We start from the raw sequence: 26227 nt of genomic DNA, 5'->3' as shown, positions 1-26227 counted from the left end.
TTGTGAAACACAACCCCGAAAGCAGAGGTTGTGGAAGCACTGAGCAAGTTAACCTGGGATTAATTTGCTGTCCGCTAATAAGACGTCGCTATTACATGACCCAACCCCAAGCCTACTGACCCTGCCCGTCCGTTTAAATCAGATGGCCTCACGAAGACACCTGCACGTGGCTTCATGCATCCCCATTCTACTGCGCCAACGGCTAAAAACACCCGGGATCAGGTGTCCGATCTCATCAGATTTCATAAGTCTAAGCAGGTTTGAGCCTGGATAGTGCTCGGATGGGTGACCACCAACATAGGACCAAAGGGCAGATGGAGTAGGCGATGTGATCAGAAGAGGGCACTGCAGCAAAATCAATTGTTCTGCCCCCCCCCTTCCTTCACCAACCTGCATCAACCATTGTGGGGAAGTATGGCCAGATTATTATCATTGTCGACACGGTGTGGGGAGGCCCACGTTCAGCAGGGGATGGACAAACCTGGCTGTACTTGTATATTGTGCCGCAAGGCCGTAATTATAATATATATTGGGAGGGACACATCCCCCCCCCCCCAATATTCCAATATACTCAAAATGCCCCTTCCCCCAATACATTGCTCTAAACATATTTTAAAAGAATAATAATTGTTATGCTATGTGAATAAAAACAACAATTTGCTTAACCTTGGCCACAATATCTGGACTTGTCTTCATATAACAATGCATAGATTTCTGTTTATATTGTTGTGGTTATGGTTGTACTTTATTAATCCCGAATCTCTGTCATTACGTACAATGAAACAAGAAAAGGTAAGAAAGAAAAAACTGATTAATGGAATACAATACACTATTAGACATTATTGTAAAAAAAAAGTCCATCCCAGGAAATAGCAGGAAATGAGTTTTCAAATTTAGATATTTTTTTTCTGGGGGGGGGCCCCCAGACCCCCTGGAAGATTTGGTCCCCCCCCCCAATGTTGGCTCCATGGCTACGGCCTTGTTGTGCCGTATTAACCGCATTTATAAGACGATCCTGATAGGAATACGCCAACCCATTAAGGTGCGGCCGTCGATCAGTAACGTTACACAAATCTGGTCAGGCAGCAGATCTGCCGGGATTATTCGACGCAACCCTTGAACTTTTACTTGGAAAATAAATGCATTTATTTTCCAAGTAAAAGTTCAAGGGTTGCGTCGAATAATCCCGGCAGATCTGCTGTTTAACACGTAGGCTTTCGCGACCAACATCATCCATAATACAGGGTTTATTTGAGTGTTAGATCGCGTGAGTATATAAATGTGTCGTTAAAACCACAGCGTTTACAATCTGAGCACGACGTCTCGCCAGAAATTACAACCGGCGTCATCAGGCGCTCAGCCACATTTGTGCATTATATTATTATATTATTATTAGATTATTATTAGATTATAATATTATCATTAGATTTTTATATTATCATTATATTATTATAGTATTATTAGATTATTATAGTATCATTAGATTATTATATTTTCATTAGATTATTATATTATCATTAGATTATATTTTCATTAGATTATTATATTATCATTATATTATTATATTATCATTAGATTATTATATTTTCAATAGATTATTATATTTTCATTATATTATTATATTAGCATCATATTATTATATTATCATTATATTATTATATTATTATTATATTATTATAGTTTTGTTGGATTATTATATTTTCATTAAATCATTATATTATTATATTCTCATTATATTATTATATTCTCATTATATTATTATAATTATATTATTATATTATCATTAGATCATTATATTAACACTCTATGAGCGCTCGACCATTCCTTGATAGCCGATTACCACACAAAAAAACTCACCTTGATCACGTGACACGGCCCTCGACCAATCACTGGCCGAGGATTCCCCCACCCCTCCCAGCGTATCGTAACGTCTCAAGCGCTTGGCAAACCGTGGTGGGTGTTTATATTTTAAACAATAATAATCGCACGAATGTTTTCACCTAATGTCGCACGTTAAAAAAGTTGTACACAAATAAGCTGCGGTGTTTGTGTAACGAAACTTTTAGTTTATTTGTAAATTGAGCGTCTGATTTGGTTTTGGTACAATTGATACGTATGGGCCGAGGGGGTTGGGGTGTCGCGTATCCGTTGTACGGAATGTAAAAGGAGTAAATGTTCCAATTTAAACCACTTCGTATTGTATTGGAGGCTTAAACAATGATAACATTTTGTTTTAAGTTAAACAAAACGTGAACTTGAGCACCCAAATACAAAGAGATATGTGCACAAACGCACACGATAGAATATGATAACGTTTTCCATATAAAAACTCCAATATTTTGAGGTTAACGATTCTGTGTACTTTTACATGTGTATGAAGACCTCCCCATGCCGAGATCTGGCAAGATCCTGGCAAATAATCCACTACAATATTGCCATCAAATATACTAGTTTGAGGTTGAAGGTGCGAGTTTGAGCGGAGAGATGTTATACCTTTTTCATGATAAATTTAAATATTTCCAATGCCATTGGAATATCGATGTACCACAAACTGCCTCAGGAGAGTAGAATCATCTATAATTGGACTGGAGGAATCCGATGAGCTACGAGGCTATTTTACTCGTATCCAGTGTTTCACAGATGTCCTCAGTAGCGTCGCAATGGTGTACTTCGACATTTTCACGAGATCCTGCCACAGAAACGTGGATTTTGTCCTCATGGCTAGGGATTATCTCTCTCCCATAGCTCTTTTGCATGGGCACACCAGCTTTATAGAAATTCTGTACCATTGTTCTGTACTGTACCGTCATGCCCATTTTGCCATTGAAGCTATTATTCCGAATGGTTACCAGAAATAGCTTTTATTTTATGCATTTCACTGTTTTAATTGTTATTGCATAATGCATTTGCAGTATTGACCTGAGAAGTCTAAATTCTGAATTGCCCACAGTGACCAATTGCACAGTCAATATTGATAATTGGATTCCAAATGTAAAAACATTTGTTTTATGTATTCTTGGTTCTTTCGGTAAAGTCACGTAGAAGGAAAATAATAAAATAATATACATATAAAACAATAAAAATTCTCACGACGTTTCGACTGCAACACAAGCAATCGTCATCAAGAGAATTTTTATTGTTTCATATTTTTATTATTTTATTATTTCCCTTCTACGTGACTTTACCGAAAGAACCAAGAATATGAATCCCTGCAGTCACGAAAGCTTTAAATCAAAACTTGTTTTATGCTCTAAATAAAGTTGCCTCTGATTTAGTGTAGTGGAAGAGTTATTAAAACATTGTAGTATTGAACCTTTTCAAACCTTCATACATCATGGTCAAAAAATAATAGCAATTGAGACATTGGTAATCATCCATGAAAGTTTTAATAAAGGTCATAGCTGTACTTTGAAACATTGCAGTCGCACTTACTCATAATTAACATTTGGCTTATCTATAGCATCAGCACGGAATATGTATGAAGACATTTAATGAACACTCAGATTAGACACACACCTGCCACTATCGAGGGATACTTGTACAAAGATTTATGTTGCACTGACATTTCTATTAGGTTTTTTTCTAAATTACATTTTCGTCTCGTGTTGGTACAATTTTGTTACGTGACTTGTGTGGAAGAAAAGCCAATACGACTTAATATACTTCACAAAATTAATGTACACCATAAAATAACAATCATGCTGGGCTTGTTTTGTTTTGGTGAAATTAACATTGTGTTAATAATGAAAAGTTTAATATGTCACCAAGAGCACTAGACTGGCTCGAAGATTGTATACTTTAATGTTTAATGGGGCAATACAGCGTGGGCACGCTACCCAAACAGACTTTAAAAAAAAGTGACGTGCCGCATCCAACTCACCCCACAGGCTGTACTTTGTCCTCCCCAGTTAACAATGATGAGGAACCTTAATGATGGTGTATGAAGGAATAGCAACATTTGATTGTATAATGTTGAGTCTTAATATCCAGTTGTGCTTCCGGAGACACTAAGATATTACCAGGGAGTGATTGTAATGGACAATTGCATACGATATGTTCCATCACTTGAAGTTGTTTACCACATTAGTACTGTGGAGTAAGGGACCGTAATGTGCGATTTTTATGAAATTTACACATTGTAACTTGAGTGCAGAAACCGATAGCATCTCCAAATTCCATTTCAATCTTGCAATTTGGATACGATTTGCCTGCTCCCATGCCTCAGTAGGCAGAGAACACAATCAATCAGATGCTATCTGTGTTGTCGTTGCAGAATGCTTGACAATCCTAGACTGGGGCCGCAAAATGGATCATACAAGCTCACTTGTGTCTGCATGGACAGCAATGGAACAACCCCATACTTGCCCAAGAGAGTCTCCTCATGGGGCTCATAAAGTTAAAGTATCTCAGGTCAGACCTTCTTTGCCTTTTTTTCTGTCCAAAATTCCTGGCATATGTTGGAGTCAAAGGTCAGGTGTTAGTCCTCCCAATTACTTTCCTTTCCTGCACACAAACAAGGCTGGTATCTGGCAACTGTCACAGGATGCAATTCATTATTAATCAAGGCCATATAATTTGGTGATTTCCCATGTTGCAACATGTGCATTTTTTTACAGCAGCATCCATTGATTATATTGTCTATTTCATATAAAAGTTATATTTATTCACAGTTATCCAAAGTTTGTGTGGGAAATCACTAGGTATACTGATAAAAATGTATCATGCCTTGTATTTTACAACAATTATTTTATCCCCTAAATATTCCCTGCCCTATATTTTATAACCTCGGTATTTTTTTGTGCTTTCTTTAACCAATGTGAATGCCTTAACTACCCGGGAAGGTTGAGGGTGAACAGACCAGTGATAGGCTTGGGAGCAACGGAGACCTGAGCTGTGCCCTTCGGGACCCCGAGCAGAGTCTGTTCAACTCCGTCCGTCAGCTGCACTTCAAGACCAGCCTGCTGGAGATGGTTGAGGAGCTGAGAATGCGGAGGGTGAGTTGGGCTGGCTCTGCGCTACGCGTCGCTGCACCGGGAGGTTACATTGGGTTCACGAACGGCAGACTTTTCTCAGGTCGTAATAAATGAACCAGCTGTGGTTTTTTATGCCCTATGGGCAAGAGGCTAGAGTAGATTAGTGCTCTACGCAATAGGGGTGGTGGCCGTGAAGTCTTCTCATATGTTTTTTACGTGACACGCGCTTTATCTTGCGCAAGGTGCAGGTTACAGATCTGCAGCTGCAGCCCAGAGGTGGTCCAAAAAATACGTTATTAACATTGTTATCGTGGGCCAGGGCAGCTGGGCATTACGGGCACTGGTACGGCGTGGGTTTGGGTTTTTGGGGCCGCTGTGCTCCGCTGAATTGGTGATAACTTGACAGCTCGCTTGTAGCAGCGCTTGGTATTTATCATGTGCACAGTGATGTGTCACACTTCAAATAAAGTAGAATGTGCATCTCATTCCATTCTGCATCTGTGTGGTTATCATTTTTGTAAACACCGGCTTGGCATTCACCTCTTGCGATTGTTAACGTCAACATGGGTTATTTTGTAAAACCTTTCTTCTAGACCTTTTTCATTGGCAAAAATGTTGGCCTTATATCTTTGGTATTTTGTTTCTTCATATGTGCAGAATCAGTGTTTTTAGCAATATGCTTCAGTACTGTTTCCATATTTTTTCACATTTTATTTTAAATAAATCAACGTATACTGATATCATAGATTATGATATATACAGAATGAAACTTTAGATCCATGGTTACATGAATGTAATTTATCAAATAGGTAATGTTTTTTCTGGACCAACTAGTTATTTTAATAACTATCAGTCCAGTTTTTCTTTTTTTCAGCATATGCACAACTCATGTCATTAGTCATCGTCACATAAAAATGCAGAAGTTTTTGCTTTAGCAGGTTATCGAAAGTACTTGTTTTATTGCACATACATTGATATGTGCTTTTAAACAACATCTACAAATAGCCAAAGCAGTAATCCCCCATTTGTCAGCTTTATACGGCGTTTTATTGAGATGCGCTTCCCAGGACAGCTTTATTGCCACCATACATTACGTTGCAACACAGGAGGTTCCATATATGAGCACACGGGATGGACATTTGCTGCTTGATGCTGCACGAATATTGCTGTTAATCCATCCATAAAGCGTGGAGGAAACACTAAATATTTTGTCACCCTTGATATTATAAAACTTTTTATTGCTCAAAGTATGGTGATGTGCCGGAGCCCTTTTTGCTTTGGCTGAATAAAAGACCCATTCACTTGATGTATGCTCAGTGCATCTCAAATTGTGCAGCACAAAGAAAATGATGACCTATATTATCACGAGGAAGCATATTTTAATTGCTTGGTGTCATAACAGGTCACTTGCATCATTCATATATCTGGAGTCACTTGATGTATACGCCATGGGTCTCTGGCTACATGGAATATTATTTGAGCTATTAATGGTTTATCTACTGTGTAATTTTTCCTCCGGATGCCATGATCTCTGTTTCTCATTTCCCTTGATGGCCTGCAAAATGACAAAGGTTTCTAAATTTAATTTTCATGGTTGCAATAATTAACGTTCATAGGTCTTGTAAGTGTAACAGATATGTATTCTGTATATCATGAGTTGTGAACTTGGTACTTTTATAGGAGTTAAAATGAATGCACTTCAGGACTAATTTAATTAAAAAAAAATCTGCTGAAGATAATATTTTTGTGTGTGTGTCCCCCAAGGAATCCGAGCATCACTTTGAGGAGAAATTCAATCAAATGATTACAGAGAAGCAAGAATTAGAGTGGCAAAAGGTACACCAAGACGTTTGTGTCATTAACAAAACATCTTATAGACTCACGAGTAAGCTGGTACAATGTTCTCGGATTAATACCTGCCGATTGTAAACTAGGGGTGGGGAACCTTTCTTAACCGAGGGCCATTGGAACCTCATTTGCCAGTAAAAAATATGGTAATTGTTTTTTTACCCTTATATCTGGCAACAAAACTAACACTTTTTTTACTGGCAAATTAGGTTCCAATGGTGTAAATGCTTACCCCGAGCTCTCATACTCTGATGGTGCATTGTCTTTGAGTTGTGCGCCTTTTGGCGTCATCTGGTCCAACCCATGTGAGACTAGGCTCTAAGGAAAGCTGTCTCGGGTGTGGACCAATCAACTTCAAGGACAGTGCATATATTTTCAGAGTTATGTTTTTTGTTAGCATTATGGCTGCAGGTATTGTGGTCTATGCAAACATGACTCCTTGTAAAAAAGGTGTCAGTTTTGTTGCCAGATAGAAGGGTAAAAAAACAATTATCAACTGAGGGCCAATTAAGAATTTTAAATACCTTTGGCATGCCACACATTGGCACACAGCTCATCTGCTTCTGTCACTAAAAGAGGCTTTTGCAGTGAGAGAAGTCACCAAGTTTACTAACATTATAAACAATGTCAGGTACAAAATAAATACCCCTCTAGTTTCTGATAAGTGCAGCTAAGATGCTTCAAGTGATGGATACATATTTGTTGCAGCCTGTTTATAAGTAGTTGGCCTTGAGATCAGGGGACGTATTAATTTAAGTTCTGGAGCAGCCATGGCCCACATGCCATACAATCCCAACCCCTGTTGTAAACTAGAGTATAACCATGGTGCATTAGGTGCAATGTAGCATCACTGAAGCTTACATGTGACAAAATATGCCAAACACGAATTAATTGACCAAACATCCCGATGCAGATTCTGTAAAAGAATCTTGAGACTCAGTGAGGAGCTTATGGGTTAATAATGGGCATCATCATATGCAGTGAAACATCTTTCAAATTAAATTGCTCTTGCATTGTGCTTAACACAAGGTCTAAAATGAATCCTGAATGAATGTGATATTTTCATCTGTGTGCAGTTAGCACGTTAACTCATTTTGTCGATAAATTGGAGCGTTAGTGTCTTTCTATGGCGTGCAGGAATTCGCCCTGACTTGAATGGCTTGACTTTGAAAAAGTCAAGCTGATAAATGTCTTTGCCTTATAAAGGGTCTGGACTTTGTGGTGTGAAATTATCTATTAGCATTGATGGACAATAAAAAAGCAGTTAACAGCATTAATTACTGACCATAGATAACAATAACCTTTTACTTTAATTGCTCCGTGAAATTTTTATTTATGACAATAATCCATGTTTCTGAAATGTACCATGTGAAACATTTGAGAAATGATCAATAAGGTTAATTAAGTTGCATTAATATAATAGCTGGACTTGACCTGCAATCCTAACTACGTTTGATATAAATCCCGAAGATATGTACTTTTTTATATTCTGTGTTTTAAAGCCCTTATTTTTTGATAGAGATATTTCCAATGATATTGAACATGATGTGTATTCGGAGGCATTTTCAGGAAATGTTTTTTTATGAAGAGGGATTATATTTGGACAATAAGTGCATTTGATGACATGTATGTTCTGTATATATTTTATGAAGTTGTCAGTCATTGCACATTTTAAGTTAAAACTATGAATTACCAGCTCCTCAATTTCTGTTAAACATATTGTAGACACCTCCCAGAGTAGCACCACAGTACATCACTGGAATTTGTATTTTATTTCAAATAATTTCACATTTTATATGAACTTATATTTGTGTTTGATAAAAACATGAACGTATGTGTGGCCCTTGATTATCAGATTGTACTTATTGAATGTTATTATTTCTCGAGTTGTGCATTATTTGTTTTCAACTTTTGTAATTTTCACATTCGGATTAAATAGCAAAATCATATTACTGCACAGGCTTTACTTGTGCAGTGGAAACACTGCATGCTTCATATATAAAGATTTATGACCAGGTATGTGTAGTTTGTATAATTGTTTAGCCTGACATATTCATGTGAAATTGCATGTAACTTGTGTTAATTAACAACACATAACCAACACTTTAATTATTATTTCTTATTATTTCACCAAGCAATGATTTTATATACTTGATATCAAGTACACAAACCAATTTAGTATGTTTTGCACTTTTTCAGGAGACACTGGCCAGTAAACGTGAAAGTTTGTTGACAGAGCATTTGGAGGAAATCTCAAAAATAAACAAGCAGGTTTGCAAGTGGCGATTGGGTGCTTGGTTTCCCACACGTCCCCCCCCCCCAACACCCCTACCCCCAGTGACCCGCAATGTGTCAATGTCTTCCGTGCTTCATTAATTTGAGATGATCATGTAGCACCCTTGGTGCCCACAGCCTGTAACGCACGCCGCGCGGTGTTAATGACATATTGGAGGTGTCGTCAGTGTGAAGCATGTTTTCTTTTTCTCTTTTTCATCAGTTTAAATCAAAGCTCGAGAGCCTGGAGGCAGAGAAGGTATTGTGAAAATGCATGGGTTGTATTCATGGCAATGGGGACCATACATGATAAACATGGGAAGTGTGCGCTGTATTCTCCCTTGCCACCATAGCATTTCATTGTCACGGAACCTGTAATGTTCTCCGTGACGCCCCCGATCATTTTAGACAGACACGGAAATACTCTCTTAGTACCCCTCATGAGTAATGCATTCAGAATGCACCATTCAATCTACTGCATTTACGCAACCTATTAATGCACCCAGACAGAAAAGTATTACTCATTTGATGAGGTCCCTCTTGCTGTGTAAACATATAGGTAAAAAAATAGCAATCCGTAATGACTTAAAAAGAGTCGGTCACTTAACTAGGTCCAAATGAGACAAATTTGAGCCCCTTTTCCAATAACGTTTTACAGTGAAAATATATTTTCTGTTGATGTAATATTTTTTTACATCCACAGAACAAATTTCAATTCTTGTCTGAAGCTGCAGAGAGAGAGGTCAACATCCTGAAAGATAAAATTAAGGCACAAAATGTAAGCATATTTGAGAAATTTACACAACATTTACTTTATATTAAAACACAACTGTCATTTGAATCCTAATTTATACAGAATATAAACATAATTTTAGCTTAAAAAAATAGACATGCATCTATTATATATCAAATTCTGTCACTAAACAAATTAAACAAATTCAACTCTTTTAATTGTTACAGTTATCTGTGCATTCTTTGGAAAAGAGGCTTGCTGACCAGGTATGTTGTATTTTTGTTTTAAGTACCTCAATGATTATCGTGAAAATATAGTTAATAATTATAGTTAATAACGTTTAATAAAATGCACATATACAAATTTTACTTTGCATCACGATAAATTGTACAATATCAAGTAAAAATAAAACAAATTGCTAAACAAAATGAAGACACTGGGAAAGCAGTGACGTAAACACATTAAAAACACGAGTATTTAGCAATTTACTATACAAGTCACTATTTACTGTTTAATCAAGTAAGAATTAATTATGACTCATTGTCTTTCCAAAGGAGCACGAGTAATTAGTGACATAGGATCACCAATTATTGTATCTTCTAATGATGTAGCTGCAGGTACTACAACCTCTAGAAGGCAATATACTCTGATTAAACGGGAAACAAAATTGAACAAAGAACATGGAACAAAATCTGAAAAGTGCCTACAGAAACATGGGGAAATGCACACTGGTTGAGACATAGGGACATAATTGAGAAATCATATTGACCATGAATAAAAGTAAGGAAGATCGACATGTAAGGGATGATGGCCGGTTGTCAAGACTAATGAAGGAGTCGCAGGATAGAACAAGCCAAAGGCAATCCACAGTGAATTGTAGGAGCTGCTAGGGATGATGATGATGGCTTGGGGAGGCCCTCATCCAACAGTGAATAGATAATGGCTGAAGATGTTGACTAAACTCTCCATTAGGAATTAGACCATTGGTATTGCGGGATATATTTTGTATCAGGGGATATTGTAACATTGTTAGACAGCGAAAAGTCAGTGCTTACATGAATGTTTTCCGTTTTATCTCGTATTTTCAAATCCTATTTAGGAGCAAAAGCTTCAACTTCATATGCTTGGCAGAGAAAGGGTGGTCAGTCAGTTATCAGAGGTTGTAAACTTACATTCCAGCATCAGCAAACAGTGTGAGACCTACAGACAAACACAGGATATGCTGGAAAGGAATGGTGAGATTCAGCACCATTTTTTTCAATACCAAGATCACATTTTACAATAATTTTCCTTTGTGTATCTTCTCTGTAAAACTTTAGCCTTATATATATTTGTAAACATTATAAACATATTCTGGATAATAAGACACTATTCCTCCCTGTATTTTTTAAGCAAAACTTGGTGTATATTAAACTCTGGTAGGTGTATATTAAAATCTGGTAGGTGTGTATATGTGTGACCATAATTTTGGGATACATTTGTCGACAGTGAGTACAATTTTGGGGTGCGTCTTACTTTCTGGAGCGTCTTACTTTCCGGGGCATTACATAATCTACAGAATATGGTATTTGTGAAATGATTGTATTTGTTTGGCGTGCACAGTCCAAGAGTCCTTGAAATTAAACAAAAAACTGCTGTACACCAACAAGCATCAAGGATGCATAGAGGAGGGGCTCAGGCAGGTAAGCGTATGGTTGGCTGTGAGTTTCCTGAACATTCTAGATTTGATACAGCTATCATGCTGTGACGGTTCCACCTGAAGACGGAAGCTTGTGTTGCCTCCGAAACATCGTGATTTTTATTTTACTTTTATTAATTTTAATTTTTTACTTACGTGACTTTACCGAAAAAACCTAAGAATATGTTTCCTAAACATCCCCGGTGCCAGTTTGTCTATTTCCGTTCCCGTAACATAAAGTGTGATGGACAAGCTCACAAAACAACAACAACGTGTGTAACATAAGTACTCCCCTTGCAATCTCTGAGGCTGCATTGTGTGGGGGTGAGCTTTACTACATGGGTAAGGGTGTAATAGGCATATCTTTGTCTTAGCCCGCGGTGACAAACACTTGCAGAGCGCTGTTCGTCAGCCCCACCTGACTGCGTCTCGTCAACTGCTCTGCTGACCTTCTGTCAGCTCCCCTGCAAAGATTTTAAATCGTTTTTTTCCCCCCATCTCTGTCTTTCTATTTTTCGAGATTGCGTGCCCTCTCGGGGTGTTATTTTGATTCTTCTTGTGTGCCGCGAGGGATTGCTAACGTTTGAACGACGGCCCATGCGCAGGGCGTAACCATGCATGAAAAGCCCCATTAATCAAATGTAATTGAAAATCGGTAAAGTGGTGGAGATTTAAGTATTCTTTACTTGATTGTCTTTGTCATGCATCAGTACAAGCATGGTATTTTTAATGCATTTTCTTTAAAACAGTTTTGAATGTAATATGTCCTATATCATTAATAACTGTCGTTGTACAATGTTTCCTTCTTTCTGGTTAAGTATACGAACCAACATAAATGTGTCAACACACAGTAGTCTTAATATCCACTTCAAAGCCGATTGTAAGCTTTAATAAGTTCCGACAATAATTGCACCACAGTGCCTGTGTAAACTGGTTCAATGGCAAGCACACTGACAATGACGACCTGGTCACTTCCAATGTAACAGTGCCTGTGTAACTGGTTCAATGACAAGCACACTGACAATGACGACCTGGTCACTTCCAATGTAACAGTGCCTGTGTAAACCGGTTCAATGGCAAGCACAATGACGACCTGGTCACTTCCAATGTAACAGTAATCGAGTATGTAGCCAAGGCATGGTGTAAAGAACATGATCTTGTTAAATATGTCATTTTGATTGGTAAGAAAAATAATTGGGCTAGTGCAAAAGACATTTCTCAAAGGGATAATGGCCATTGATCGAGACTAACAATGGAGTGTCAGCCAAATGAGAGACATCTTATGAGAGGCAAGCCGCCGTGGAGATGGAGTGATGACATCAGGCCGTGTACAGGTATCAGGTGGATAATTGACTCGTATGATGATGAGAAGACGGTGACAGCTTGGGTAGGCCTTCATCCAGCAGTGGATTGACCGTGTCTGATGATGATGAATCATTGGTTTCTATGTTCAGAAACTGCAACAGGTATCTGCGGAATTGCTGCAGTTAAAGATTGACATTCGGACTAAGATGGAGGATAAAAAGCGGGAGGTGATTCAGAGGCACCACAAACTGGAAGAGGCACAGCTTCAGATACAGAAGGTTCGACACGCGTCAGTTTTATCTTACTCTAAAGTACGTGGTATGTTTCTATTTAAAGCTTTCGTGACTGCAGGGATTCATCTTCTTGGTTCTTTCGGTAAAGTCACGTAGAAGGGAAATAAAAAAATAAAGAAATTAAAACATAATAAAATAAAAAGAAAGATTTTCTTTTATAACATAAAAAAATTAAAACATAAAAAATATATATATATATTTTATAACATAATAAAATAAAAAAATGTATTATGTTTTATTGTTATTATTTTATTATTTCCCTTCTACGTGACTTTACCGAAAGAACCAAGAAGATGTGTTACGTTTTGGGTACATAATGCTTTCTATTTCGTTCATTTATTTTGCTTTAAACCTGTAGAATGCGTGTGTGCCCTGATTCTGTACCGACGCAGATCTCTTGACTCTTCATCTCAATGGGCTCTCACCTGGTTTTAAATAAAGGTCTACTACTTTGTCTTTAACATATCGTCAGCAATTATATTTTCCAATAAATTGGGTTTTTGAGGGATTATTAATACCATACATTTCACGTGCAAACAGAGCAATACATTATTGATTTTAAGTACTGTAAAATATACTTTTTCATGATCTTTGTAATGTATGTGTCTGCTTTTTATTAAAGGAGATGGATCTAGGGAAACTTTTATCACAAACGATAACAGCATTACGACAGGAAAAACAGGTAATTAACAATGATTTGCGAATTAAATCTCAGCATTGCATTTATATTGTACGCCAATGTCTTCACTAGATGCTGATGAGGCGCATTTCATAATGGCATGTTTAAAACTCTGCTTTAATGAGTATTCTTTCCAGTTGAGAATGCCTGTCCTATGGCTATCCTGGTCATCATCACAGCAACTTGGAATTTCCACTACTGGCTCAGCATTGGGACCTCATTTGCCAGTAGAAAAATATGATAATTGTTTTTTTACCCTTTTATCTGGCAACAAAACTGACACCTTTTGGCGTCACCTTTTGGCGTCATCTGGTCCAACACCATGTGAGACTAGGCTCCAAGGAAAGCTGTCTCGGGTGTGGACCAATCAACTTCAAGGACAGTGCATACATTATCAGAGTTATGTTTTTTGTTTGCATTCCGACTGCAAGTATTGTGGTCTATGCAAACATGATTCCTTGTAAAAATGGTGTCAGTTTTGTTTCCAGATAAAAGGGTAAAAAAACAATTATCATGGCTCAGCACTGTTGACAAAGATGAGCATCATCCCATGCTATTGAGAGCATGTGGACACCGGCTTGGCCACTTGACTTTGAACTGATCTAAAATCGTGTATCTTTAATAGGAAACGAACAAAGCACTTGAAGAATCACAAAGGCTCATTGAGCGACAAAGTGTGCATGTGAACAGGACTAAAGAAGACAATGTTGCACTTTTACAAGAAAACCAGGTAGCAAATGGCTTGTAAACACATCAAAGGATATTCCTTACTAATATACTCATTTGCTTGATTTCATTTCAGTGCAATAAACATAATATCTGTAGATTAATTGATCGCATATTGTAATATTACACGCGTAACTATTTTGCAGTGAAATATTATTGTTAAAATGCTGTATATTTTTTCCGGAAAGCCACGGTGAGTCAACATATTGGAACAGGTCCTGTATTGGGATGTTTGGCCAGTTTCCTTTTAGAGGAGTATTTTAAATCTACAAGAGCTGACAGTGAACCTGTCTATGGAAATGTTGCTATTATACCTTGCTTTATTGGGATTTCTCTAGCTACACTGTATTTCTCCACAAACATGACACTCATTAAACGTAATTGGGTAAATATTCTAATGCAAAACCCTCCTCAAAACAAGCCTCGACATTTGAGGATTTCTTTGATCAAATAAATTGTTAATACCATTAAATGACTGTTCAATAAGTATTTTATTGAATGTTGTCAGGCTTTAAAGGGTGACAACGAAAAACTAAACGGACACATGATGGAGAAAGATGAAAATTGCAAGAGTATAAAAGGACGCTTTGAAAACACAAAAATCACCCTTGAAGAAGAGGTAACTGCTTGTAATCTATATGGCATATATCGGCTCAAACGCATCGATGTGTTTAACCAGTTTAGCGCATGGCGAGCAGATATCGCGTAGGAATACCTCGAGACGTGTTGGGTGCTTGAGAAGTGGCGCATTGGTTAGTGTGCCGTGATTTTTTTTTTCACCAAGTAAGGTCCACTGAGCTATATAGCTCTTTTACAGAAGCAACCTGGCCCAAAATCATAACTCAACGAAGTGGATTATCATGTCGAAATTTATCGTAGCCAAATACTCTTAAACGCATGTTTGTAAATGTGGAGGGGAAAACCAGAGGACCCGGAGAAAAGGCCACATGACCAAGGGGAGAACATGCAACCTCCAAATATACAGGTGTCAGGGTTTGGCTCAAACCCACGACCTCCTGCATACCAGGCGGGGTAGTTAGCATCTGTGCACTGTGGCGCCCTATGAACCCACCAGCCATGGAATCTGAAGGGGTTCTTTGTACCCCCTTCACCAACCTGCACTGACTAGTGTCATAACGTATGGTGATACAATCCCTCTTGACAAACATGTATTGGGGAGACCTTTATTATTGGATCGAGAAAGGGGGCTATATATTAAGAGACGAGTTGACTGGAACTTCACGTATGACTCAAGTTTGCGTCATTGTTTACAGAATAGGAAACAGCAACTCAAGCTTGAGTCATTGCAATTAAAGTATGATAGTTTGCAAAGCAGCTTTCAGGAAATAGAGGAGAGTAACTGTAAGTTCAAATCACAAGTAAGAGAGCAGGAAAGAAAGATTCAAGGCCTCCAGGTATGTTCCCTTATCATTCACATTTTATTGGAATTGGGAAAGTAATTTTCATATTTATATGGATGAGCTGGACTGGTGTTGCTCAATCCGTGATCCAGATCTCACAATGCAGGTTTGGATGGGATGTGTAACTGATTCGCGTCACTTTTGGCTGTACTGAGAAATGAGAGCTGTATTTTTTGGTTACCTGTTATGACTGCACCTGTAATATGAGGAATTTGTAAAGTTAGACTGGTTGGTTATCCCTGCTGTCCCACAGCAGTCAGTTAAAATAGTTGCAGATGTATTGGTGTAACCACATATAACTTTTCCATCTTTGCACACACATTTTCAATACTGCAGTAAGCAAATTAGCCTGTGGAGGCATGTCCTTTTAAAAATAACCGCGAGCATTTATAAAGCACTAATGTTAGATATCCACAAATCCTGTGAAAAGTTTAGTATGAGTAGTCCTACGTTTTTATTTTAAATCCTGTGATTTATTTTGCAGCATTCATTTAACTACCAAGGAGATGAAAAAAATATGATTGAAAGTTTGGAGAGCAATCTTGCAGACAGAGAGTTGGAGATACATGCATTCTGCAAAACAAACAAAGAATACTCATCAAAGGGAACGCAGTCTGAAAACCAAATCCCGTGCACTGTTAGTGACACAATAAAAATTACTGACGATGAGGTTTTGAAAAACACTGACATTTTAATTGAAGAGCAGAAAGAATCGGAACCACGTGTAAATGACGTTCCCTGCGCAGACGCTTGCGTTACAAGCGACAATCCATCAGACGCAAGTCCTCAGGTTTCTGACGCTCAGGAAGAGAAAACAGAAACTCAAAGCCATGTAATTAAAAATTGCATTGCAATAACAAACATGGAAACAGAAAGACATTTGAATCTGCTCACTCCTGAAAAACAATTCATGGCAGACATCTGTGAGGTCACAAAAGAGGCAGAGTTACTAAATTTGTTGTTGCACAATACTCCAGTAATTAATAGTTCCGAGAATTTACGTCAGCAAAATGTTTCAAACTTGCAAACTAATCCCACTGTTAGCAAACGTAGTGTCGCAATGCCAGAATCTAAAGAAAAAAGTGCTTTATCGTCGGAAGAACAACGTGAAGACGATAATGTTATAGTTTCTCATGAGATAAGTGAGCAGGGAGTATTAAGTGAAAGAAACAGTCGGGATCGAACCGCTAACATTGATATCCAGCTAATTTCAGCAGAAGCCAGCTCTAGGCTTGCAACTGTTGAGATTGCTGACAGTGTAAACGAGAACTCCACGGTTCCCCATAGGGCCCCAGACTGTGTTTCTGATGCACTTCCTTTATTAACGAAATCGGCCAATGAGGTGATAGAGAGTTTTACGTCAGTTTCTGAAGGAATCAGCAACCAACTTGTAACCGGCCACGAAGAAAGTTCTACCAGTGTCGAGTCAGGAGCAGCCTCTGTCAATTTACCAATTCCTCACCTCGCCAACATCGCAACCGAAATAGCTACCACTTATAAGCAAATGTGCATTGCTCTACCAGATGCTGATTCTAGTGCCAGTGGTGTGGAAATATGTGAGCAAATAAGAAGCATGAGCACTGAAGTACAGCCGGCCGTTGAAAGTGACATCGTAGCTTGTGAAGAAAATACCGTTGCTGATGCTCCTTCAACAGCAGAAAAACACATTGATTCGCATGCTTTTGGTGATAAAGAGATCAAGGGTCTATCACCTAAAATAAAATTAGCAAGTACAGTTGATGAAATTGTGCATCAGCCATCACAGTCATTGGAGATGGTCACACATTTGCCACTTGAACAAGTTGCTGTGGACAGTACAGGGACTAATCCTGAGACTAAAGGCTGTGCTCCAACAGAACTGCCAGATCAGTCACCAATTGCGCTTGAGTGTTCCCATATAGGTGAGAAGTATGACGAGGCAGATGGAAAAATCTCCATGCTGGGACAATCCATTACAGATGACAAACACAATGTCTGTTCACCAACTGATGCCCCAAAAATTGTGACCACTTTATCTTTACGTGAATTTCGAAATGTTTTCTCGCGTGAACCAACGAGTAGCAGTAACACGAAAAGTAACACCTTTCTAGAAAAGTGCATTGCAAAGGATCCAGCCACAGAAACTGCCAGCGTCTCCTCCTTGACATCGTTCCGTGTTACAAATCCTGATTATTACAGTATGTATAAGCATATTTTGTCAGAGAGAAAGGACACCAAAACGCCCACTTCCCACGCTCAAAGCTGCTCACCATATCTCACATCGACCTCGAATGCGACACAGCGGGACGCGCGTGTCGGGGACAAAGCATATTGGGGGGGTTGCGGTGAGCTGTCTCGCGCGGCCCCACAGATCGCACAGCACAAGAACACCGCGGCAGTCACCTGTAGTGGTGCTGCTCACGATACGCTTACGTCTCCCGCGGACGGTGTCACACATCAAAGTACGAAAAGTATCTTACGCAATAACCTTTGGGCAACATCCTCTTCATCAAGCGCTGCTGTGAAACACCAGTTTAATTGTGGTGGGTGGAGTGCAACATTCATACATATTAATTACTGTTTAGACTTTGCTGCATTGTGGCTAAAGGACATTTCTCCCTGCTTAGTGTGGAGGGTTTCTTTGTAGCCTGCATATTTTTTTGTAATTTATAAATCATCTAGACGGCAGTTATATCTCAAATACGTTGTATAAGTAAGGGGACGTTTGATTTCCAGGGCATGTTTATCAGGAGTGGCATTGAAGTTTTTTTTTACACGGAGTGAAATATTAAGGGAAATACTGTTTCCATTGAATAAACGTGGTAATATTCCAATTGACCACATTTGAAACATACAATTTATAACATGGATTTATATATATATGTCGCTCGTTCACGCCAGTATTTAATTCATAAAAAAATTCCATGCTACATATTTTACAGAAAGGTATCCCATTTAGCATATGTGCTCATGGCAGTTATTTTTTTACGAAGTTGATATATGTCCACGTGACATTGAGATATTTTCGAGGGTGTACTATGGATAAAGACTCTGTGCTAATGGGTGATTTATCCTGGACATTTAATAGCTCCGTGCAGGGTGTCTCCATCCACGTAGTGATGCCTGCTTTTTGTCCCCCAACAATTGCCCTTATAGTTTCCCAGTTTTTTGTGCGCCCACCACAAGGTCTTCCTGGAAACCAGCCACAGGGAATTTTCCCGGGCGACGTGATCAGCGGAGCCAAGCGGAAGAGAGATTACAGCGGGGAATGGAATGCGATTGTAGAGGCCTTTGACGTGGAGCAGCCTTCGTCCAAGCGCGTACGCTAACCACCCCGTACCACGCCGAGACCGCTCAGCATGAGCTCACGCCCCGAGCATGTACAGCAAGCGCTTGTCTGCGTGCCAGCAGGCATTGGCTGCAGTACTGTGGTGGATGGCGACCCTTCCTTTGAAATTCACCTTCACAGTTTTCTTTTATTTCTGAATTATGTTTGTTACCGTCATGGCTAGTGTGTTATTTAAAGGATTTATGTCGTTTCCAAACTTGATTGATCGGTCACTGAAAAACGTGGCACTCCTTAATGAAAGAATGGATTATTACTTTTACTTTTTTGGTATTCCTTTCCCACCATGCCCCTGATTGAACATTGCTTATTGTGGTGTAGTTATATAAATAATAATCGTGCTTTTTCATATTTTCTATATAAATATATAATGTAAAGTTACATTAATTTGTAGTTGGCTGTTATTTCAAAGGTTACATTTTTTAAAACAAGTTTGTCTCAATTTGTTCAAAGACCTTTTTTTACAAATGGTAAATCTCTGTATCACATATCCTGAAAAAAAACCGTATTTGCTGTTTTTAGTGTTGGATATTGTTTATCGACAACTGGTTATTTATCCTGTTATCATGTACTTTCAAAACAGAGTCCATATGATTATAAGGGACAATCTATTTTGGTCTCTTATAGGATTCCGTTGGGAAGAAATTACACGCCGCCTCTACACTGCACGCAACTGCTCCCGTGTGTGGGCATCCTGGCCCCAGTGTGGGACTGAAGGCTAAACACAATGTCACCGGCGTGGAACTGGTGGCTTTTTCCGATGACGAAGAAGACAACTGGGCTATAGGAAATCAGATCACAGACATACAGAAATTTTTAAATGTGGACAGACTAAAACTAACAAAGAAATAACAAATATTCTGAAGCTCAAATATACAAGTAAAACCAAGTTGCACTGCATGTTCTTTACGCATCAAAGTTGTTTTGAAAAAAAAAAGTATCGTAATCTTCCCAGCATTGAGCTGGCATAGCATGGTGCTATCTGAATCAAAAGGTGTTTCAAATATTTTGAATGTTTATTGCTGTTAAATGTTATTGCTGTTAAATGTTAAGGTCTTAACTACAGTGTTTAATACTATCGTTTTATTATAGTAATACAATCAAAAAGTTCGCAAATTGGTTATGTTTTATGTTCTACAAATGCTTTTTGACATGTTTAGGTTATGTAATCTATGTAGTGCTTCATTCGTCGTTTTAAACCACTACCAATTGGGCATGCTTGCTATCTTAGTCACTGCTTAAACAAAAACTATTTGACGTTGTGATGTTTCAAAAGCTTTTTAGACTCTTTTGCAATAGTCTACCTTAATGGAATGTTAATGTTTTGGATAAATATTTTAAATACATTTCCTAACACAAATAGGGTGTCAAATAAAACAATGACACATCGGAGCGGTGCTCATAGAAGTGTGGTAATAGTGTTTTAGCGGAACTGGTAATGTAAATGGGATGAATTTCTTGTGCTTCACGATTAGTCATATGATTGATTACCTTGTAATTGCATGATTTGTCAATATAAATTTGCAATTTGATCCAAGAATCTATTTTTTTTCTCTACCATTGTGTATGTATACATCTGTAATGTCTGCAGAGTTTACGTGAAGCAATTGCAACAAATGAGAATTTAACATACAATTTGCATAGGTTATAACTTATTAGATTCGATGCGTGTACCAAGAGTGTTAGAATCATCATTTCGTCAGGAATTGATGCGTCTCTACATGCTTAGTTAAACGTTGTTTAATGAGCTTCAAAACCTCTGCTGAAGTTACAGTGCAATGATGGCTTTTGAAATTCTGTCAAAACACTGCACTATATTAATCCGTGTCACAATGTAAATGGGTGCCCTGCACACCACGTTCCGGGCACTCTTTTAGGTATGTACAAGACTATATCTTCCACACTGGCTGCATGATTTGGAGTAGGTCATGTTACTTGAATAAAATGTAATTTACTTCAGTATGTTATCTTAATCCATACACGCCTCTGTATCTCTCACTGAAATTCCACGCATGAATCTCTCTGTGCTTTGTAAAAATGTTCTGTTTTCGCTGATTTTGTGCGTGTTAATGACAATGTTTCCGAAGCATATGTCGGAGCAAGTGGTGCGCATGATTACAAACCTACTGATTGTCAGGTACTTCAAAATAATTACGGCTGAATTTCAAATCTAAATTGAATTTTTTTTACAGATTTGAGTGTTTAGTGGGTTGCCCTTCCCCCTCACCTCCGATTAACACGATTGCCACTCCCCCCTCTTCGTCGGCCGCCTCTCGCCGGACCCCCGCCGATCGGGTAATCGGCCCCCCACGCAATCGCCCTCTGAGGGACATGGCCAAGTGGCTGGCTCACCACCGCCTGGAGTTATCTCGCGCGCTCAAATCACACCACCACACAAACGAATGCAGAGGCGTGCACGCACGCGCCCCTGCAGGCGCGTATTTCCCTCGCACAGGCTGGCACTGAACAAAAGAAATGTCGGCGGTATGAATATGCACGTGCCCCTCCGGGTGGTTCAGTCCTAAACCGCGTGCACGCAATGCTAACGGAAAAGGAACGGCGGCGGTAGGACTATGGGTGCACGCATCACCGTTAATGGTATTTTTACTGTGTAAATGCGCGGTGTGAACGCACCCCGCCCCACTCACGCGGCGCTGCAGGCGCGCGTTTTCTACACGCGCGCGTAAACACGCGCAACCAACGGCGGCCCTATATGTTGTAATACACGCGCGCCTCACACACACGCTCAAATCGTCAACCCCGCGCCGACACTCTGCAGCCCCGCGCTAGTTCTCACACAGAAATCACACTACACCAATATTCTGAACTAAAGTTTATTAATGGCGCCAATACATACTGCTTGGAGTAGGAATATTTGGCGAGGAGAGCCTAGCGTAACTCTGCCTATGAACCCAGCTACTCGAACGTCCTACCACGTACATCAAAACTGGACTCGCGGCGTCTCACGGACGCTGAGAGAGTCGAAGGGAGAAGGACGAGAGAAGACTTGCCCAATCACTGTCTCGCAGCAGCACTCGCTGGCATCACACGGATGCTGTGAGTGGCTTGAAGAGGCAGGATGGCAGGCAGCGAGTGGGTCGTGACGGCCCGGAGGTTGTCGACAACTAAACGCATCGTCCCGGGGCTCCTACCTTTATTCTCTCGTACCCCATAGTTCGAGTCTTCGGGTCTGCTCTTTATGCCTAATATTCCACCCTCCGTCCTCCCCCTAATGTTGTGAGTAACTCATTGCGGTTGGCCAGAGGAACCTTTTCTTTTTGCGCCCATACAATTTTAAGCCAATTTAGGGGCACCGCAATGGAACCTGTCCTGTGGGGGTCGGCCAATCTCCTGGCACCGGGAAACCGTGGGACTCTCCCCCTGGGGGCCCTTCGGATTAAAACCCCGAGGTGCCAGGCAACCCCCCGCCAGGACACTACGTGGGTGCACTGTGTGTGGGCGTGTGTTCAGTGCGGGGGGGGGGAGCGGTGGCGTAGTGGTTAGCGCGCTGCGCTATGAACCTGGGCGACCCTGGTTCGATTCCCGCTCACGGCCAACACCAGTGACGATTATCTGAACCGGTCCCGGGCCTCCCCCAGGTCGACTCAGCCTCAAATGAGTACCTGGTGCGGTGTGTAAACATTGCCACTAGGGAGACAAAGGTGGTCGGGCGTGGTGTTGGCCACCCACCCCCTCGTGTACCGTTCCGGCCTTCATAGGTGCTCGCTAACAGCCCTTGCCCCTACAGTCTGTTAAGGCTATACGGGGGATCTTTGTCTTTTTTGTCAGTGCGGGGGCTGGGAGAGGATCGCGGCGCTTGCGGAATTGCTCCGCGGTCGTGGCACCACAGAAGCAGTTCAACATCCTGTACATACAAATATCACTCACTGTGCATCGATTGCACGTATACATGTGGATATAATTCCTTTGTGAGAGATAACGTGTGTGGTCGTGCGCATACGCTTGAGAATGCATTTAAATTTTAAATTCAAACAATGTTTGGGAATGTTTCCATGGAACATATTTATTGTTGCAGTTTAAAACAGATAGCTATGTTTTAATACACGGGGGGTCAATTATCCACATGCAATTTAAAAATAATACGTTCGGAGCTAATAACTTATCGGCGCTATGTTGCTTCAGTCGTGCGTTGCACTGCGAGGGTTGCAGTAATAATTTTCAAAACAGTATTCACTTTTAATTGATTCCATATTCTTGCATTCCAGATCCAGTGTTTGCATCAAGGGTGGCACAGTCGGGTTTTTTACAATCGGGTTTAATTGTCTTTTTATATTAAACCCGATCATCTGAGATTGGGAGAAATCCGGTTTAATTGGTTCTAATTGCAGAACCGCACTTCGCCAACTTCTCAACGATGGACTACATCCATTCCAAGCTAAGGAACTCACTGGCGGCGCCCACGATTGTGGAGGAGAAGCTCGTGTTCATCAAGACCAACCTGCCCGCCGCATTCTACGACTACCCCGTGCCCGACGGCCCCGAGTACGATAGCAGCACCGACGAGGAAGCAGCCTAAGCCTCGGATCAGAGTTTCGTATTCATTGAACCAGGTTTTAATTCACCGAAATCGCGTTTAATTGTATTAAAGAAAAAACCCGATGCCTGCCGCTGGAAAAATCGGATTTTTTCCACCCATGGTTTGCATCCACCAGTATTCGCTGCTGTCACGTGGCCTGTGCCATGACGGAACAAGATTGCACGTCAGAAAGTCAAAAGTTTAAAATGTAAGGCGAGTGATAACATCAACCACCCATTGTATATTCATTTTCTCTACCACAACATACTCCTTCGTACTTTTTTCAAGCCATTAACACTCGTGCTCTTCCACACAACACATCGGCCATCTCCAGTGGCCAACAGTGGCAGTAACAAGAGCCTGGTTCAGATCAAAGACTGCTGGAACAAGTGCTGTTAGCGAGCGCTCATTGAGGCCAGTGCAGTGCCCAAGGGGGGTGGCGTGGTCATCATCTACACCACACCCTGCATGTCTTCCCAGTGTATACATACTGCACCAATACAGCACACATTTAAACCTGCATCAACCGAATGGAGGCAATGGGACCGGTTCAGATATCACTTGCCAATAACTATTGGCCACGGTCGGTAATCGAACTCTGATCACGCCATCAGAAAGGACGGTGTGATAAGCACTGTGACACTACCATAATAACGTACACACACACACGTGTGCTGAGTGTGATCTATAAGTCAATGGTCTGGTGTAACATTTCCAAGTGTCTTGTGCCAGAAGAGTATTATTTAATTACAGTAATGCTGATGCTTTGCCACGAAACAAAAGTGGCATTCATAATTTGAAAGAACCTGGTTTCAATCATTGTACCGTACTCAGCTTTGGAGTGCGGCTTAACCTGTACACTACGACAAAAAAGCCCAAAGAGTATGAATCCTTGCAGTCACGAAAGCTTCAAATCGAGAATCTGTCCACTACTCTTTTTGTGATTTTGCGTTGGCAGTGGTGCATAAGCACAAATAAAGACAACTCAAAACATTCATCAATAACGCTGCCTTAAAGAGGAAAAGCGATTATAATAGGTGACGTTTGGGCAATGGCCGTTCATTACATTCGATTCCTTCTTCAGCAACCTTTTGCTAATCGCTGTTTTTCATCGGAGAGAGATGCCGCGATGAACGAGAGCCATAATCCAAAACGTCATCTGTAATATCGATTTTGCTCATCAGAGCCAGTGGTATTGTACACTGCAAAGTGTGGGTACAAAGTCCCCTATGCCCCTTTACCTCTGACAGTCATAAAATATTTCAAGACGGGTATAGGAACTTCTCGTACACCCTGTATAAGAGACATCGGCACCACTGAGATTTTTTTTTTAAAGAGGACTTCAACTTCACGCGACCAGGTGTGATATAAAACATCCACATCTCCTAAGAACAATCGTTGAAAAAAATCAATAAATAAACTTTATCACGTGCTAACTGTTATTTATCAATGTTAGAAAGTGCCCCTTGTTGTTTCTTTAGGAACTTGTAATGATTTCAGTAAATCAGTGTTTGTATTGGCTCGGGTTCTCCTCTCGCTTTGTAAAGGGCTGTCCATGCCACTGTTGGCTTGCGATGATGTTATTATGGGACTGCCCGCGAGCGCTCTCAAAGCTCTGTCTGTCGGCGCGTGCAATTTACTCTTCCTGTGGGAGTGCGAGCAACTACACAGCGAATGATAGACACGGGCGCAGGGTTCAATGTGACCTCTAAACATTGGCCCAACGGCCAGCGAAGGCAAAGAAAAATGAAAGAGGCAGCCAGAGGTGAAAATTCCTCGTGCACATCTCCCAATAGACTCATCTCTCTGGCTTTAATTAAGAGCATATTGCCCTGGCAGAATTCTAACTACTTTTTTTTTGAGACAGTGCAGTGAATCTTCTGTCTTTGCTGGCATCAGCTGCAAAAAAAATCATCGCAGCCCTGACAAACTGGGGCTGATCGGAATCTGTGAAAGCACTTGCGCTTAGAGATGAATGTTACAGTTTTGGGTAATTTCGAATGCAAAACAACAACTTAAATATCTCCCCCATGTGTTTTCAGGTTGTACTGTGTTTATTGTTGCATGATGTCTGACGGTTTGCTCCACATGCTGAAGAAGCTCACAGCACATGGGGTGAAACATCGGACAATGTTGAACAACACGCGGTACAAGCCAAAAGCACATCGACGAAGAGCTGCTCTACAGCACTACTGCAAATGCATATGTAGAATAACGACACTTAATGCATCCACTCAACATCCAAAAATGTCAGCAAACTTTTACAAATGCAATAGTTCCAGATATTGTAAAGCCACAAGGTTGTGTTAGGTTACGCCACGCTGCCCGCATGTTGGCCCTACTTGCGTGGGGATGGAGTACTTTATAAACTTCTTTCTCACCGTACGTAGCCAACCGTGCTAATCGGATGTGCGGGGGAAGGACAGCAAACTAAC

General features: G+C 40.2%; 1 protein-coding gene across 4 annotated transcripts; it reads left to right on the top strand.

Moving 5' to 3' along the window:
• The first annotated feature begins 1894 nt into the window (after window positions 1-1894).
• CCDC73 (coiled-coil domain containing 73) lies at window positions 1895-20795 on the top strand. 4 transcript variants are annotated; one of them, XM_078596858.1, is made up of 18 exons: window positions 1895-1953; window positions 4274-4410; window positions 4842-4994; window positions 6738-6809; window positions 9021-9092; window positions 9319-9354; window positions 9799-9873; window positions 10056-10094; window positions 10928-11063; window positions 11431-11510; window positions 12961-13089; window positions 13727-13786; window positions 14409-14513; window positions 15018-15128; window positions 15784-15924; window positions 16415-18452; window positions 19096-19229; window positions 19883-20795. In XM_078596858.1, the coding sequence occupies exons 2-18, from the start codon at window positions 4306-4308 to the stop codon at window positions 20105-20107; spliced, it is 3711 nt and encodes a 1236-aa protein (XP_078452984.1). In that variant the 5' UTR covers window positions 1895-1953; window positions 4274-4305; the 3' UTR covers window positions 20108-20795. The 4 variants fall into 4 exon arrangements, with proteins under 4 accessions (XP_078452984.1, XP_078452983.1, XP_078452985.1 ...); XM_078596857.1 differs by having other exon boundaries at window positions 19066-19229; XM_078596859.1 differs by lacking the exon at window positions 9021-9092 and having other exon boundaries at window positions 19066-19229.
• Window positions 20796-26227: the final 5432 nt, after the last annotated feature.

This window comes from Lampetra planeri, chromosome 8 (genome assembly GCF_965212315.1).
Source record: "Lampetra planeri chromosome 8, kcLamPlan1.2.h2, whole genome shotgun sequence".
NCBI lineage: Eukaryota > Metazoa > Chordata > Hyperoartia > Petromyzontiformes > Petromyzontidae > Lampetra > Lampetra planeri.
The sequence above is the reverse complement of the archived record's forward strand: the minus strand, read 5'-3'. Positions and strand labels throughout refer to the sequence as shown.

Bases quoted from the DNA above. Each gene is read 5' to 3' on its own strand.
- CCDC73 (XM_078596857.1), top strand. From the start codon at position 4,306: ATGGATCATACAAGCTCACTTGTGTCTGCATGGACAGCAATGGAACAA. The intron at 9,874-10,055 runs GTAAGCATATTT...TAATTGTTACAG, and splicing joins ATAAAATTAAGGCACAAAAT to TTATCTGTGCATTCTTTGGA. The intron at 18,453-19,065 runs GTGGGTGGAGTG...TTGCCCTTATAG, and splicing joins GAAACACCAGTTTAATTGTG to TTTCCCAGTTTTTTGTGCGC.